General features: G+C 32.1%; 1 protein-coding gene across 1 annotated transcript; it reads right to left on the bottom strand.

Moving 5' to 3' along the window:
- Positions 1-590: 590 nt before the first annotated feature.
- LOC111694918 (uncharacterized) lies at positions 591-16479 on the bottom strand. The gene is made up of 20 exons (XM_023463973.1): positions 16421-16479; positions 13768-13882; positions 13104-13213; positions 11739-11852; positions 11344-11459; positions 10740-10802; positions 10468-10483; positions 9146-9247; positions 8548-8612; positions 8087-8209; positions 5627-5765; positions 4493-4556; positions 4355-4425; positions 4071-4154; positions 3866-3968; positions 3605-3804; positions 2973-3108; positions 2711-2910; positions 1790-2626; positions 591-722 (listed from the first exon to the last, which is right to left on the bottom strand). The coding sequence occupies exons 1-20, from the start codon at positions 16454-16456 to the stop codon at positions 615-617; spliced, it is 2802 nt and encodes a 933-aa protein (XP_023319741.1). The 5' UTR covers positions 16457-16479; the 3' UTR covers positions 591-614.
- Positions 16480-17610: the final 1131 nt, after the last annotated feature.

The raw sequence follows: 17610 nt of genomic DNA, 5'->3' as shown, positions 1-17610 counted from the left end.
AAATACTGGAAAAACCAATTTAAAGAATGGAATCCATTTTGAGACCATTTTGAGGTAATGAATCTTTAGTAATCCGCATAATTAGATGGGAATGACTATTGTTTGGTGGGAATGAAATTTGTTTATGCTGAAAATTGTGTGTATACACAAATACAACTTGTATAGATCCCATCTTGAAATATTACAGCAATATTAAAGCTACTGTCCATATATCTACACAGTATACAGACCACACATACATGCTTCACACCATATAAGGAGTCTTCTCTAAACATTTCTCTTCAACTTCTGTCTAATATTCACCATTCACAATTCTTTAGATGATAAAGATTTCAACCAGTTTTATTGCACACAAATCAAATTTAGAGAAATAACATAGGAATTGAGTTTTTGTCACAAACTCAGATTTTCTATTTCTCCAATTCCGTATAGACCATAGATATTTTAAACTATGAATTCTTTTATATCAATTAAACTTAATTTGAAATATCAAAGGTTTAAGCCATCAGGTTTGAAAGATATAGAGATTAGAATATTTGTGACGAAGACCAAATTCCTTTTGACAAAAACTAGAACACAAAGTAAAGTAGGTGTGAAAAAAACATGTTAAATATTTAGTTGCAAGTAGGCTGAATATAATATTTGCCAGGTAGAAAGCAGAAAATATCCTCGTTCACATCTTTGTAAGCACATCCATCACTACACCTAGGATCCCTTCCATCCTTTAAAATAATTAGTTTATTTTATCAGCTTCCATTCCTCTTCTCTTCATTCACTTGTTGGTTGATTAAAATATTTTTAAAAAATCATCCCGCAACCTTTCAAGTTCTAGAAGAAAATAGTGGCATTTGCCATTCCTTTCAGTGGCCTCTGGGAGGGACAAAGAGATACTGATCAAAATTCAGGACACTAATTACTAAACACGAGGGATACTTTTTATAACCCTGGGCACTAATTACTCCACCTAAGAGATTTTGGTTGCCACCCAGATCACTTTTTAATAAAACTCTGGTGGAGTGATTAATTTTCAGTATCTGGCCAGTAATAAGTGTCTTGTTTGATAATTAGTAACCCATCCTCTGGAATAATTAAAGGTGATTCCCTCCAGTGCAGTGGCCTCCAGTCAATCGGAGGGAATAACAAATGCTAATATGTTCAAGAACTCTTTATAAGCTAAACATTGGAGTGAAACATTCTGGAAGCCGAACGTATAGAAACCGCTAGGAATAGCAACAAGGCGTATTTTTCGGGAGAATATTTTTTTATATTTTTGAGAAATTAAATAATCAGTGCAGAGTAAATATCATTTTCATAAAATCCTTTTATTTAAATGATAAAATGGAATTTTATGAAATCACATTAGCATTACTGGAGAACTTGTATAGTCATAGCCAAGGGTATCTTTAAAAACATAAAAATAATGATATTGATAATGAAAAGCTACAATGTTTTACAAAACAATTTAATTTCTTTTAAATATAAAAAAAAATCTCCTGCAAAATACGCCTTGTTGCTATAACTAGCGGTTTCTTTACGTTCGGTTTCTATAATGTTTCACTCCAAAGTTTAGCTTAAAGTTCTTAAATATATTAGCATTGTTATTCCCTCCAATGGACTGGAGGCCACTGCACTGGAGGGAATCACCTGGGGATATAATTATTCCAGAGGATGGGTTACTAATTAGAGAAACTTTTATATATTTAGCATGAGCCTTAAGTTCTCAGCCATTTAGTGTAACCTTGCTGCAGTGCTGAGCCCATTATACCTAGAATACTTTTATTAAAACTACCTGGAGTGTATAAAGTCCCTGGAGAGGTCCATTTAAAACATTTTTACACGGAAAACATGGACTTAAAGTATCAGTAGTTGGAGGTTCAGTAGTTGGAGGCTCAGTAGTGGGAGGTTCAGTAGTTGGAACGGCAGTAGTTGGAGGTTCAGTAGTTGTAGGTTCAGTGGTTGGAGGTTCAGTAGTTGGAGGTTCAGTAGTTGGAGGTTCAGTAGTTGGAGGTATAGTAGTTGGAGGTTCAGTAGTTGGATGTTCAGTAGTTGGAGGTTCAGTAGTTGGAGGTACAGTAGTTGGAGGTTCAGTAGTTGGACGTTCATTAGTTGGAGGTTCAGTAGTTGGAGGTTCAGTAGTTGGAGGTTCGGTAGTTGGAGGTTCAGTAGTTGGAGGTTCAGTAGTTGGAGGTTCAGTAGTTGGAGGTTTAGTAGTTGGAGGTTCAGTAGTTGGAGGTTCAGTAGTTGGAGGTTCAGTAGTTGGAGGTTCAGTAGTTGGAACTGCAGTAGTTGGAGGTTCAGTAGTTGGAGGTTCAGTAGTTGGAGGTTCAGTAGTTGGAGGTTCAGTAATTGGATGTTCAGTAGTTGGAGGTTCATTAGTTGGAGGTTCAGTAGTTGGAGGTTCTGTAGTTGGAGGTTCAGTAGTTGGAGGTTCAGTAGTTGGAGGTTCATTGGTTGGAGGTTCAGTGGTTGGAGGTTCAGTAGTTGGAGGTTCAGCAGTTGGAGCTGCAGTAGTTGGAGCTGCGGAAGTAGTTGAAGCTGCCGTGGTTGTTGCATCATTGCAGCTGACAGTTCCAAGTTCAAAATTGATCCATCCAGAATCCAAAGCTGATGGACAACGATCAGTTCTCTGGGGTAAAAAGGTAAATTATCATGAACACATTTGATTCTTGTTTATTGAAAATTTGTTAACACTATTCAATGATGTTCTTACCTCATTTCTAAAATAATAATTTGTTGTAGTAATGTCTGGTCCAAAAAGCCACTGGCTTATGCCAGGGTGGAAAAATAGATAGATTCCAGAATCCGGATGCTGATACACTGGTCTATCTCCAATAGTCAAATCTACTTTGTTCAGAAGACCATCTAAGTTGGAGTTAAAATCCAACTTCAGAACCTGGCAAGAACAGGTTTCTGAAAATAGAAAGAGTTTTAAATTTTAATTTGTCGGGCATTAACTTATAACATTTACTCACGGCACTCCTCATATTCTGGATACAGGGAACAGTCACTACATCTAGCTGATGCATCTGTATCAGGTACTGTTGCATCCAGGTCTGAGTTGTAATACTCCCATTCAGATTTTAGGTCTTCAGGACATCCAAAAGCAACCTACAGTACAATTTGGAATGTCAGCTCTTTCCCAAAGGCATTTTCATAAGCGGCAACTTTCCCAAGTGGCAATCTCCCAAGTATGTCCTAGCCGCAGCGTGAAATCCCAGCATCAACAATCAACATGACACAGTAAGAATCGGAGATGTTTTAATACCTAGCCGAAGGACTGGACCAATTTAAGCTAAAAAAAGTTTGACCATTTTTTACATGCCAAGGGCAACACAGAGCATTTCAGTTAAAATCATAATAACTAAGCGCGGTTAAACGACAGAAGAAACTTTGAAAAATGATATTAAACCTGGGCAGCAAGTGAGAAAATAAAGTTGATAAAAAAGTGTGTGTTTAAATTTGCTCGCTATATACGATTGATTTCTCCGCTACAAACTTAGGACTTAACCATTTCTTAATTAAAGAGAGAAAAAAAGTTCAAAAAGTTCACTAATAAGGTCCGAACAAAAATAGCTTAGTGAGACATCAATAATTTATTACTTACCTTATTAATTGCATAGTACGAATCCGTAGTGTAGTCAGGACTAATATACCACTCATGTCTAGTGTCACTCCAAACCAAATAAAATTGTTCTTTTTGATAGATTGGCTTTCCTCCTCTTACAGCTTCAATCTTTGTATATGCTCCATTCAAGATCTTAAGATCACTCTTTTCAATTATGATCTTGTTGCAAGAACATGTTACTAAAAAAAAAACGATATTGTAAATTTCTGCGTAAAGATGTTTATGAATTATGCAACTTACAATCACTAACAGACCATGTTCCGCTAAAAGTAGAGTCCGTTTTGACCCATCTTATCCACACTTCGTTGGTTTTAAATTCAAGAGTTGCAGGGATAGGAGTTCCCTGGAGTAAATTGAGATTAAGATGTTAAATGTTTTGAAAACATGTTTTTATATAATAATATTTTGTAAAAATACAAAAGACAAAAAAATCTAGAAAAAAAACCTGGCAATATTTCCCGATCAGTAATCCGTTCTTTTCTCTGCCAATTCTAACTTCCAAATAATCAGTAAGACAAGTACCAGCAAACTAAATATATTATTAAATTCAATATATTACAATTAATCATTGTAAACTATTCACCGTTTGTATGACCTTCTTAGACAGACATTATTTGCTATATTTCTGTTTTGGAGCCCTTTATATATTCAAATTTTAAAGCTGCATAACATCGGTTTTAAAGGAGTTTGCAGCAGATTGTTCATTATTGTTGATATTGTCATAAATACCTGGGCAGTTAGAGTTAAAGTTATTTTCTTTCCAGGATCAGTGCTTAGTATAAATTCACATTCATTTGTTCCTCAACAAAATTAAAATAAGGTTGATTCATCATTTTTTTTAATTTGGAATTTTGAAATAAAAATTACCAGTTATAGCATCTCCAGAAATAGATCCTCCAGTTGATGAGAAAAATGCCCCTCCACATGTAGCCTAGGCACGTGGATTTAACGGTACTGTCAATATTCCAGAAAGCTGTGACTTTCGATCAGAATTTGACCAATTAAACATAATTTATTAGCCTTTTATTAAATACTTTTTTGTTGGCACATGCATTTTGAAGAAAGAAGTATAGTATAAACAAATCCGTAAAGTAAATGATTATTGAATTAAAGACCAAAGCACGTTTGACTTCAAATAGAAGAAACCGAATGCTGCGCACTCCCATTAGTCCGGTGTGTAATAAATTTTGCTGACCTGCACATTTTCAATGATAAATATCTTAAGATGGAATTATATCAAACAAAAATTGCTACAGAGGCGTTTTCAGTAGGGACTCTAACTAGAGTTGGGAGGTAAAAGAAAGGTAGTTGAACTTAGTACTGATAGTTCAACTAGAGTTGGAGGGTAAAAGAAACGTAGTTGAACTTAGTACAGATAGTTCAACTAGAGTTGGGAGGTAAAAGAAAGGTAGTTGAACTTAGTACAGATAGTTCAACAAGAGTTGGGAGGTAAAAGAAAGGTAGTTGAACTTAGTACAGATGGTTCATCTAGAGTTGGAAGGTAAAAGAAAGGTTCTTGAACAAGCCGTAGTTGGTTTAAATATCTCTTTCTTTTAATTAATTCCCATCGGTAGATAAAGTTTTAACCCAATCTAAAATCTGGAATTTGATCATGGTATTTTGTTTGTCCACTATGTAGTGTTGTTTTTCTTTTCTTTCATTTCCTAAAAACTTTCAATAAAACTTTCAAGATTTCAAGCTGTTTAAGTTTGCTTTAATTTTATTGTGCAACATTTTATTCTAAACAATTGGAGATCGTTTGATTCCGTTCGTTTTTGGATCATTTTGGTTCTTTTTTGGTTCGTTTTTGGTTCGATTTTATCATATATTTTCCGCTTAAGTCAAAATTGGGAAAAGTGAAAGGAAAGCTAATGTTTCATATATGAAGGAATATAACAAACAAATTTACTTTAACTTGCTTTTCTTCCATTTTGCTAAATTTTGACCCTAAAAGAAGCTTTAGACACAATTTTTTTTATTGCACATATGAATGAATCTTACTTTGATGGTACCATCACAGAAGTAAGCTCTCTGCAGTTTAAGAATATCCTTAGCTGACAACTCATTTCCCCCGACATCAGCATCCTGGATACTTGAATCCTTAGGGATCATCACAGGCTGGTTTCTGTCCACAGCAAAACTAGAAATATAGCTGGGAAAAGAGGCGCCATGACTTTCTGAAATATAAACTACAGAAAGACAAACTCCTTTTTTCCGCATTGCTGGATTCCGGGACTCTCGCAAATTCTAGCCACAGCGCTGAACGGAGCCTTCACGCCAATTCAAAGTAAATTTCATGTTAGATTGAAATCTTACATGTTTTAAATCATAACTTTTCTTATTAATAACCCATTGAGAAGAACAAGAAAGTTTTGAATTTATAATATGTGACCAACAAATTTTGCTTCTCTCATTCTTTTCTGTAAAATAAAAACTAGAGAAGCTACGTGGTCACAAACCGCACCAGTAAGGTTTCGATAATTTAGTTTTTTCCTGTAGTGTTATGGACTTGCCGCAGCGCTCGACGGAGTCTGCACGGGTGCTATAGAAACGCCTCAACATGGAAACGTCTCAACGCGGAAATGCCTCAAAAAAAAGCGGAAACCTCAAAACCCCGGTTTTTTTTGAGGCGTTTCCGCAATTTCTGTAAGAAAAACGGAAATCCCCCAAAACCCAGTTTTTGAGGGGTTTCCTCTTTATTTTGAGGCGTTTCCTAAATTTTTTTAGGGGTTTCCGCTTTTCACCTGACAATTATTTTTGAGGAATTTCCCAATATTTTTGAGGGATTTCCCAAAATTTTTGAGGCATTTCCGCAAAATTTTTGAGGTGTTTCCGTTTTTTTAGGCCTTTCCGTTTTTGAAACAAACTTTTAAAACTTTATTTTGTTGAGACGTTTCCTCTTTTTTTGAGGCGTTTCCGTTTTTTTGAGGCGTTTCCGATTTTTGAAAAAACTTTTTAAACTTTATTTTGTTCATACTTCCTCTTTTTTTTTGAGGCGTTTCCGTTTTTTTTTTTGAGGCATTTCCGTTTTTGAAAAAAAGTTTTTAAACTTTATTTAGTTGAGGTGTTTCTTCATTTTTCTGAGGCGTTCCGTTTTTAAAAGAAACTTTTTAAAATTTATTTAGTTGAGGCATTTCCTCTTTTTCCGTTTAAAAAAAAAACTTAATTCCTTTCTTTGAAAATCTTTCCCCCTTTCCAAAATAATTAATCTCCTCCCAGAAATTAAACACCATGAGGTTTCAAAGAAATAGGGATTAGAAAAAATGAGAAAAACAATTTTTAGGGTTTTAAGGGTTTTAATTGCTGAATGTTTGGGTAAAAACTAAAAATAATTAAAAATGTTGAAAATTTGCCTGTTAATGCATCCAATTTATCTTTTTGGTAATTTCCTAGAAAACGATTTTCTAAAAAATAAAAATGATCATGTTCAAAATTGATAGGAGGGGTCCAAAAATCATAAACTAGGACGGACCCATCTTTTCTTTTTTGATTATCACTAATTTTATTCAATGCAATGAGACGGCGTTTCTATTTAAGTTTTGATTTCTAACAAAGTTATTTAAAAATGTCTGTCTGATTGGTAATGTTACAAAGTCTATGCGCAACATCCTCTATACTGAACTTCCGACCAACTAATTTTCCGACCTATTGCAATATCCGACCTACAACAGCTGTTGATCGGTTGCACATTTTTTTCTTTAATCCGACCTATACAGGCGTAATAGAGTTCTAGCATGTGCTGCTCTGCATGGAGCGAGTTGAATTAGAATTCAGCGACCCTCTTTTTTCAAAAAACGGAAACGCCTCAAAAAAAGCGGAAACGCCTCAAAAAAACGGAAACGCCTCAAAAAAAGAGGAAACGCCTCCACAAAATAAAGTTTTAACAGTTTTTTCATAAAACGGAAACGCCTCCAAATAAATAAAGTTTAAAAACTTTTTAAAAAAACGGAAACGCCTCAAAAAAAAGAGGAAACACCTCAACTTTAAATATTAGGAAACGCCTCAAAAATATTCGTAAATCCCTCAACTTTTTCCAGTTTTGAGGGATTTCCCAAAATAAAACGGAAATTCCTCAAAACCGGTTTTTGAGGCATTTCCGCGTTGAGACGTTTAATTTCGCGTTATATTGAAGCATAATTTCTTGATTGAAAAGCATTTATGTTGAACAAACATGTTTTGAATTTCTAGTATTGACAAAATACATTTTCTCCTCTCTATACTTGTGCGTAAATTAAAAACGTGAGGAGCTAAGAGGTCACACAACCGTACCTGTAATGTTGTGTATTTATGTGTGTCTGGTCAGGAGTTTGTAATCATCTTATAAACTTTATTGAACAAATATGGACCAAACATGAGTAAGTATTGCCTTTTACACTATAAATAAGGAATACGCAAAAAAAGAAAAAAATGAAAAATTTTAATCATTTAAGAAGCTGGAAAATGTTAAGCTACTAATGGTACCTGCCAAGTGAGTAGTGCATTACAGATTTGAAATCATATCCGACTCCGAAATCTGTTACAGTATCTCCGCTCACACAACTGCTGAAATCTGCAGAAGCTTGGCTTACCCCCTCGTTGTTACATCTATAAAATATTGTTAAAGGTATTGTTAGTAAAGGTAGTGAATAAATCCTTGAAAATTTTCCTTTAACGCTCGTAAGGCAGGTCGATGTTTGTTATTTAATCTACAGATCTAAAAATTGCATTTCCAAAAATCTAATAAAAACGAATATAAAAACATGTGTATTATTTGTAAAAAAAATATTTTTACGTTTTTTCTAAATAAGCTGGCCTTGAAAAGTTAGGCTATGAACATCGTTTTAAACTTATATATTTTATTCTCTAAGGCTCTTTTCTATACATAGATTCAGATACCACAGCCTTTAAAGGGTTAACTACAATTTATCTGAAATTTATCGTACATTGTTGCAGTTGATAGATCTTCAGTCTCCCAGGAGTCTCTGTACATGTTGTGCGCGTTAGCAACCTTAATTAAAGTTAAGATTGGAATAAAATTCCGTTAACGAACAAAAACCTGTTGGCATTGCTTCTTTTTAACGAACACGTACAGAAGTATGTATTTCTGTAATTTAAAACCAAGAAAAAAAATACACCAGAATGGTTTCGTACTTAAATTGACACATTCTTTTGAATAAAATCGACTCCAATTTGTATTAATTCCTTTATCTATGCAACATGTTGTCGTAGGCCTTTATATTTTAAAATTTGAATTTTGCTAAATCAAATATTTCAAGTTTGATATATTAAAAGTTTGAAGGCACCTTTAGAAAGAAAGATTAGTGACAAATACTAATCAAAACAAAAGTGTTCAAAATTACACTTTCAATTGGCTCTTATTAAACTTTATTTTGATTTGTTATTAACTGAACTCTCATACACTTTAATGAAAATAAATACTACATAAATATGAATATAAAATATTAGAGGTTGAGACGTATGATGTGTTTCTACAGATTTGAACGTATTGGACGTCCTAAAGGACAATATAAGTATATAAACCTGGATGTTTGGCCAGTTCATTGTAACATAAGAATCCCTGTCAGGTCTCTGCTGTTCATGAGCTACTCCCAGAATATGTAGAAGCTCGTGTACTACTACTCCCTGTACAATTAGAGTTAAGTTTCTTAGCGTCCTTACAAGTTGAGAAAATTGCAACATACGACTTTGACCGTAAAAAAATCAATTTAATTTCAAATAAATCATTCAGATATTACTACCTATAGTCATCCATTATCTTTCGCCACATTTGTATATAGTTAATATATTTTATAATATTTTTTAATTAATTTGTTTTGAATGTGATTATTTCTCTTGTCGCACCACTCACATTTTTCGAAATCCGTTAAAAACGTTTTCTAAAAAAATAAAATATAAAAAATATAAACTATATTCAGTATGAGACGTCTTTAACAATTTTCTCCTTATAGACGATACAGATAGAAGTATGATTAGTAGCGATCAAAAGCGCTTTTTTTATCGCATTAAGCCTATACCCCTTTTCATTTTTCACGAACACTCCCTTTAAGCAATTGTTTTTGGCTTTGTTTGGCATTGTCAAATTAAAAGTTTGGGGTTTCGTAAAAACAGCTGTTTAAATATTTTTGGAATACATTGAAGTAAAAATCATATTTTTTTCAGAAAAGGAAAATAGTCAATGTATTTGCATTTTTATTAAGAATTTACGAAAAAGATTTAGCAAATTGGAATTGTCATGATTTATACATGTATACAAATGTTCAGGACACGTTTAAGTAAATAAATCAGTTAAAATCAGGGGTCCATATAATTCCTTTTTCAATTCCATTTGGGATTGACAAATTTGAAAGAAGGAGGGCAAATTTTTTAAATGGGGGCAATTTTTTTAAATGGGAGCGAATTTTTTTATATTTGGGGGCATTTTTTAAAATTGGAGGCAAATGGGGGCAAATGTGTTAGAGGAATTTAAAAATATTTTTTTATTTGGGGGCATTTTTTTAATTGAGGGAATTTTTTTTCAAATTGGGGGCAATGGAGCCAAATGTGTAAGTGGAATTTGAAATTTGTTTTTAAATTTTACAATTGGGGGCATTTCTTTAAAGTTGGGGGCAACAAATTATTTTGGGATCGAGAAAATCAGCTATTTTGGGAATTATATGGACCCCTGGTTAAAATTACTAAACCCTAAAATATATTGCGTAATGAAAGACAATGTTTTCTGGCTTCTACTACTTTGCACAGCAAGTTTTTTTTCTAACGCTCAAACACTGGTAATAAGTTTAAACTCCGAATAGTTTATGTATCAAAAGTTGCGAATTTTCCCTTTTAACTATATATTTTTTTACCTTGTCAACACACGTTCTACCGACAGTCAAATATAAAAAAACGTAATTTTTTTAATTATTATCTAAGGAATCCAATTCACTTTACGATTAATTTTTTGATCNAAATGAATTAATGAGATTTGGATAATTTTCTCTGTGAAATAAATGAATGAGATTTGCATACTTTCTCTATGAAATGAATTAATGAGATTTGCATAATTTTTAGCTTTAAAATTTCTTAAGATAAAATAATTTAATCAACTCTTTTTTATGTTTGAACAATTATATTTGACCCCGTTTGCGGAGATCCGATTTCTAATCCAATGTCATGCTTTCCATGTCCAGGACCGAGATATCTAGACAACAACAACATGAGGTTTTATCGTATCGACCAGGTATCGACAGAGAGAAAAGGAAATGTTGCAAATATTGGCAAAATGTCCTTTAAACATCTACCTAAGTAATTGAGTCATTTCCAAAAACTCTATTGGATCTAACAGAGTTCATAGTTTGGAATATCTAAGGTGTACACCATTGGGTTACAAAGATATAGAGATAGTAAAATCAGAGTCTGTGGCAATAAATCCATTTCTTGAATTTTTATTTTATTGTATCATTTTCAAGCAAGTAGCTCTTTTTATCATTTCAAGTTTTCTATTCTAAAATCTTTTGTATTTTTAAGGTATAATTTGCACCTGAACTATTAATAAAAAATGACAACATTTTTAAAGATATATCTGTTGCAACAATTGGAAATTACAAACTCCAAAGAGAAACTTAAATGAAATGCAGAAGAAAGAAAACATTTATTCCACGGTGTTCTGGTTCTCACTGTATATTTGGAGCAAACAATTATCTCTAGAACCGACTGGTTAAAAATGAAGTATGGTAATTGACCTGGAATTAGCAAAACATCCACTAGCACCAGTAGAATATATTTCTAACCAATCAATATCTGAGTCCTGTTTAGGAACAAACCGGATACAGGTGTTGCTCTCCACGTTCTCAATTCCCTAGATTTACTTAGTAAAACAAAACAATAAACAGGATAATGGTTGTCGTCTTTGCTTTATCCTTTTCAATAACAACAGTCAAAATAATTGAAGAATTTATAATCAAAAGAAAGAGCTTGGACGACAGTCAGTCCCTTTTTGTGGAAATCAATAATTTTAGAAAATGAAATATCTGCAGTTATTAAACAATCAATAAAAGAATGTGATAATCACATGTACAGTAAGTAACTAGACAAAAAAAAATAAGATTTATGTAAGAATTGTAGCATTATTACTTACAGAAGCAATGATAACTCTGTGTTCTTCAGTGAACGTGCTCTCAATAAGATAAGGAATAATAGAGTTTGGCCAACGATACTTTAAACCCCTCTGGATAGATCTACCATCCAACCTCTAAAAAAAAAATCTTTGGTACATAGGGGGGCCCATACAGCTGTGGAACGATATTCAACCCTTTTTTGTATGTATATTTTTCCAAAATCAAAAGTTTTATGTGTAACTTAAAATCATGCAATTTAAAATACGTGAAATGGGGTTTCCTGTGTTTAATATTCCTTGAACTATTTAAATTTTAACTTAAAGGGACAGTAAAGGAAAAATGAAAGGGGGTGTAGACTGAAAGCTAATCACTTTAGCTCTCGATCACGACCCATGAAAGTTATATCTGATGTTCCTATCTCTAGAAATTGATTTACAACTGTGTCAAATTTATACGAAAATTAATATACATACAATTTTGTATAAAAGTAGTGGGTTTAAATAGATCAAATTCAGCAAATATGCAACCAATCTGAAAACGATAATATCCCCGAGAAACCTAATTATTACTTAGGTTTACTCCAATTCTAATTTTATATTTGTTATTTCTATTTTTAATAGATCTAATTCATAATATTATTTACACGTCCGAATTGCTTTACCAGAAAATCCACCAATGACAGTGCAGTAAAGTGGTCACGTGATACAGGCAGAGACACGTGATCAGTATACTGCTCTGCCATTGGTGATAGTTCTGGTCACGTGATTTAAGTTTAAGATTTTCTAAATTTTGCATATATGATCTTTCGTATGATTTTAACACAGTTTTATATCAATTTCTCGAGATAGTAACATCAGATAAAACTTTCATGGGTCGCGATCAAGAGCTAAAGTGATGAGCTTTCAGCCTATACCCCCTTTCATTTTTCCTTTACTGTCCCTTTAAGTCTAATTGTCGTCTTCCTATTCCGCAGTTTCCTGGGTGCCTATTAATGTATGTTATTAAGATAATATTATCTCTGTACATATTTTCTCTGTTGGAAAGTTTTCAAAATTAAGTTTTTGCCTCTAAAAAATTCACCAATAAAAACTGAAAATCTGAAAAATCTTAAAATGTTTATTATTGTACGATAAGAAAAATAAGTAAAAAAAATATAAAGATGGAATCGAATCGTCTTAAAGTCTTATTTATCAAAAATACCTAAAGTATTACCTTTTACACATAGATTTTTAAATAAAACAACCATATATTCAAACTAATTAAAAAAATTACACCTTTCAAAAAAGAACAAAATTTCTTTATTCACTTTTTTTCTAATTACTATCTTTGTGGAGATTTTTGAAAAATGTATTATTCCAAATATTTTTAAATTAAAAGTTAAAAACCTTTTCTCTTTGTAAACCATCTTTCATCATGTCGGACATTGTTTGATTTTCTGAAGAAATACTTCGACTTCTTGTTGTTTTTTCAATTTCAGACAGGGGAGGTCCCCAATCTAAACAATTTATCCACAATTTGTTTTGTAGAACTTCTCTTGACAGATCGTGTGAATTATGAAAAATCTCTTTTAAAAGTGAAGTAAGCAGCAAGGATTAAAATGTATAATTATAATACCCAAAAATATAATCAGTGGGTTAATAAGAGATAAGATAACAGAAGAGTATAGAAGAACGGATAAGAAAAGATAAGAAAAAAGAAAAGAAAAAAGAAGAGAAGAAAGAAAGGAGAAGAGAAGAAAATAGAAGAAAAGAGTAGAAAATATAAGAGAAGAGAAAGAAGAAAAAATAGATTGCGTGAAAGAGAGAGCTTGCATTTTACATACGTTTTATCATAAAAAGGTGTTTAAGATTACCTTAAACTTTAAATTAACTTTATTGTAAAATTAAAATTGTATGATATTTTTGAACAAAAAATGGTTGCCTTAACTGTTTAGCGTACATTTTTTTGATCATATAAAGATTTTTGATCATTTGGCATTGGATATTCTGATAGTTTTGCGATGCAACCTTTGATATTTCAAACTCAGAATATTTTACATTTGACGCTTACCTAAATCAGACTGTTTCCTAGTGCTGTTGTCTGAGACATCTACAGGAATCAAAGTTTTCGGTATTTGCACGGATACATCATTTTTCAATTCAGGAACATTCTCTCCATGAATACTCTAAAAAGTTGTATTTAAAGGGACTGTAAATGCAATTTCAAGTGATCCTCCATTCAAAGATGACAAGCCCGATTTACAACGTTACCTTCAAAGCTTTGTCTGATCAAGTATGAATTATATACCAAGTTTTTGTTTCTTTAAAATCTTTATTATCATTTGCTGTTTCTCAAAGAACACTTTAAGAGTCCTTTCATGCTTCAATGGTTTGATTATATATTAGCATGTGTTTCATAATTAGCTTAAAGAAAATGTGTGCAAAAACCTTGACAAGAGTAAATTATTTCAGCCATCATTTTTTCATCTGTAGAAAACAGATATTATTGGAGAATTAAAAATAAAATTGGAAAAAGTTTTTTATCGTTTTATTTTGATTTTTTTAAAAATGTAATTATTATTTTATGCTTGTATGATGCATAGATTTTTAGATTGATGGTTGAAACAAATCTAAATGTACTCACTACATATAGATTTTTAGATTGATGGTTGAAAACAAATCTATATGTACTAAGTACATATAGATTTTTAGATTGATGGTTGAAACAAATCTAAATGTACTCACAACATATAGATTTTTAGNATATATATATGACAGCGCATGAGGAGTTGGGCCCGCGGAATAGGACCAACCCGAGCTGCAACGTCAACAGGTTACACACATGATAGATATAAACAGGTTCAAGTACTTGTATAAATCTTATCAAGTGTAGATTTTATATACCAGTTCAATGCACGTATTTGTGGTTCCCAGATACCACATTGATGGTTGAAAACAAATCTTTATGTACTCAGTACATATAGATTTTTAGATTGATGGTTGAAAAAAAATCTATTTGTACTCAGTACATATAGATTTTTAGATTGATGGTTGAAACAAATCTAAATGTATTCACTACATATAGATTTTTAGATTGATGGTTGAAAACAAATTTATATGTACTCCGTACAAAAAAAAGTAGTAAGAAATTTTCTTCAGAAAGAGTAAAATTTGGTTCTGACGAACGAATGTTTGTTCAGTAAACTCATTATCTGAGCCACCGTTAATATAAGATCACAATTGCTTTTTCATTAGAAACCCCCAGGTTTTCTCTCAAGAGGACCTGAAATTTGCATTGCTTACCCAGAGGACCTCCACAAAATTGGGTGTTGACTGTAAAGACATTTTTATAGATAGGGTGTTGTGACATTTTATAGAAAGACAATTCATAGATAGGACATTTCGTAGATAGGAAATTTCATAGATAGGACATTTCATAGATAGAAAATTTCAAAAAAAGACATTTCATAGATAGGACATTTCATAGATAAGACATTTCATAGACAGAGAAGATTTTCCATAGACAACGGAGATTTTTTATCTATGGAAATTTTTTTAAAATTTTAAATTTGTCATAACATTTCATATGAAGAGTATTTTACTTGTGTTAAAGAACTTATTTCATCTGTGAAAACCTTTCTGTCTATTTAAAAGTTTTCACTAATAGTGCTTTTGTTGACTGAAAATGATCGAGAAATGTCCTATCTATGATTTTTTTATCTATAAAATGTCTTTCTATAAAATGTCACAACGCAATAGACAGGACGTACATTGCATGATATGACATTGCAAAGACAAAACATTGCATAGATAGAACATTGCAAAGATATGACATTGTCAAGACGGGACATTGCATAGATAGGACATTTCATAAATAGAACATTTTATAGACGGGACATTTCATGAACAAGGTAAACTATTTCTTTTTTTCTAAATTTTCTTTCCTGTTTTATTGTTTTTATTAAATGTTTAACCCAAGAAAATTTTAAAAAATATAATTAGTGTGGTCTTCTATGAAAAATTGTGGATCTCTCATAAAACAAATAAGGTTCTCCGTTGAAAATTTGAAGTCTGCTATCAAAAACATAAAAAGCAGCAACACAAAATTTGGCCTATTGTTTTTAAGACTAATTTTTTATTGATAATTTATATATTTAGATCTTATCATCCCCCCAGTCATATTTTTAACTAAATGTGCCAACATTTTGTTTTGTTCAGGCGTTGTCTTGGGAAAGCAGATTAAAAAATAGAAGAAAAAATTTTTTAAATGCGCAAGAAGATTTTTTAATTTTTCCAAAAAACAACGTTCAATGCAAGGTACTAATACAAGGAAAGTAAATTGCGGTCACGTATACTCTGCGTACATATTGAAACCAGTTCTCTTTGGGCGGAATTTGTAAACAAGAATAGATGCATCAGTGTTTGTTTAGTATCCGTGAAGGAAAAAAGCATTTAATTTTGATGACTTTGAAAATTCACATAATAGTTTCCAATGACCAGAATATTTAATAGATTATTTTTATGAAAATGAATTCCATGTCAGGTTGTGATATCCGTCTTGTGTTTACTTTTCCGCCCATAGATGCAGTACACTGCAGCACAAAAAATGTGTACACCTCTGAAATAACTTTCCTTGCATTAGTACCTTGGTTCGATGTTTTCTTTCCCATATTTATTTTTACATTTGAAAATTTTTAGTTGATTCTATGATAAAGACAAGCTACCTGAAAAATGAATATAAGTAAGGAAAGTGTTCGCATTCTTGAAGATTGCTATTTTGACTGTGAAGAAAACTAATTCTTATAAGACAATAGGTCTTCCGTTGAACAAGTGTTTTAGAATAAATTAGGTAAATTTTTTAAATTTTTATGTGTGATTAAACAATACAGTTAATTAAGTTTGTTTTATGAATATAACTATTTCTTTAACTGAAAAAGTATTAATATTCATAGGCTCACATGAAAACAAACAGTTAAAAATATGTACTACTCCAGAGGCAAAGTTGTTTTTAGCTTGTAACCCGAGTAAAAAAGAGCTTATAGAGAATCTTGATTAAAATTTAAGATTTAAACAAGAAGATTGATAACTTAAAATTTTGTAAGGGAATTAGTTCATTGGATCAAACTTTGATTTTCGAAATTTTGCAACCCGAAGTTGTAGACCTTTGATATTCTAAATTAGGAATTCTGTTAAATCAATTGTCTAACTTGGAAACATCTAAGGTTTAAACTATCAGGTTGAGTTTGTGGTGAGAGCCGAGTTATTTTCAAAAGGTATGAGTGGGAAGGAATATCATATGCAATGTTAGGACCGGAGAAAGGTTAGAGTATAGAATGCTGATTGGCAATGTGTACAGGGAAATTGTACAGTCCCATCAAATTTGACGAAAAGGTCAGCATGTACAAATAAAGAAAGATGTTATTTTGACAGAGAAAGGTTAGCGTATTGAATGATGATAGGCATTGTGTACAGGGAAATTGTACAGTCCCCTCAAGATTTGACGAAGAGGTCAGCATGTACATATAAAGAAAGATGTTATTTATTTTGACAGAGAAAGGTTAGAGTATAGAATGCTGATAGACAATGTGTACAGAGCCCGAAATTTAAAAGAGTATCGTTGAACGAAACTCCCGAGTTTCCTTTTTGGGGTCTTGACATTTGTGTAGATTTTGATTTAAGAGATTCGAAAAAAATGGAGAATATAAACAAAGTGAAAAAAATAATATTTTATTACAAAAATATTGATATTCACAAAACTGCCTAACCCCATTTGTGAAACCCGGGTTTAAAACTGGTTTTCACAACGACACCCTGTCTTAAGTTTTGGGCTCAGGGAAATTGTACAGTCTCCTCAAACTTGACGTAAAGGTCAACATGTACATATAAAGAAAGATTTTATTTTGACGGAGAAAGG

Source organism: Eurytemora carolleeae, unplaced genomic scaffold, assembly GCF_000591075.1.
Source record: "Eurytemora carolleeae unplaced genomic scaffold, Eaff_2.0 scaffold204, whole genome shotgun sequence".
Classification (NCBI taxonomy): domain Eukaryota; kingdom Metazoa; phylum Arthropoda; class Copepoda; order Calanoida; family Temoridae; genus Eurytemora; species Eurytemora carolleeae.
The sequence above is the reverse complement of the archived record's forward strand: the minus strand, read 5'-3'. Positions and strand labels throughout refer to the sequence as shown.

Bases quoted from the DNA above. Each gene is read 5' to 3' on its own strand.
- LOC111694918 (XM_023463973.1), bottom strand. From the start codon at position 16,456: ATGCGAACACTTTCCTTACTTATATTCATTTTTCAG. The intron at 11,460-11,738 runs GTAAGTAATAAT...AAGTAAATCTAG, and splicing joins ACAGAGTTATCATTGCTTCT to GGAATTGAGAACGTGGAGAG. The intron at 2,627-2,710 runs GTAAGAACATCA...TTTTTACCCCAG, and splicing joins ATTATTATTTTAGAAATGAG to AGAACTGATCGTTGTCCATC.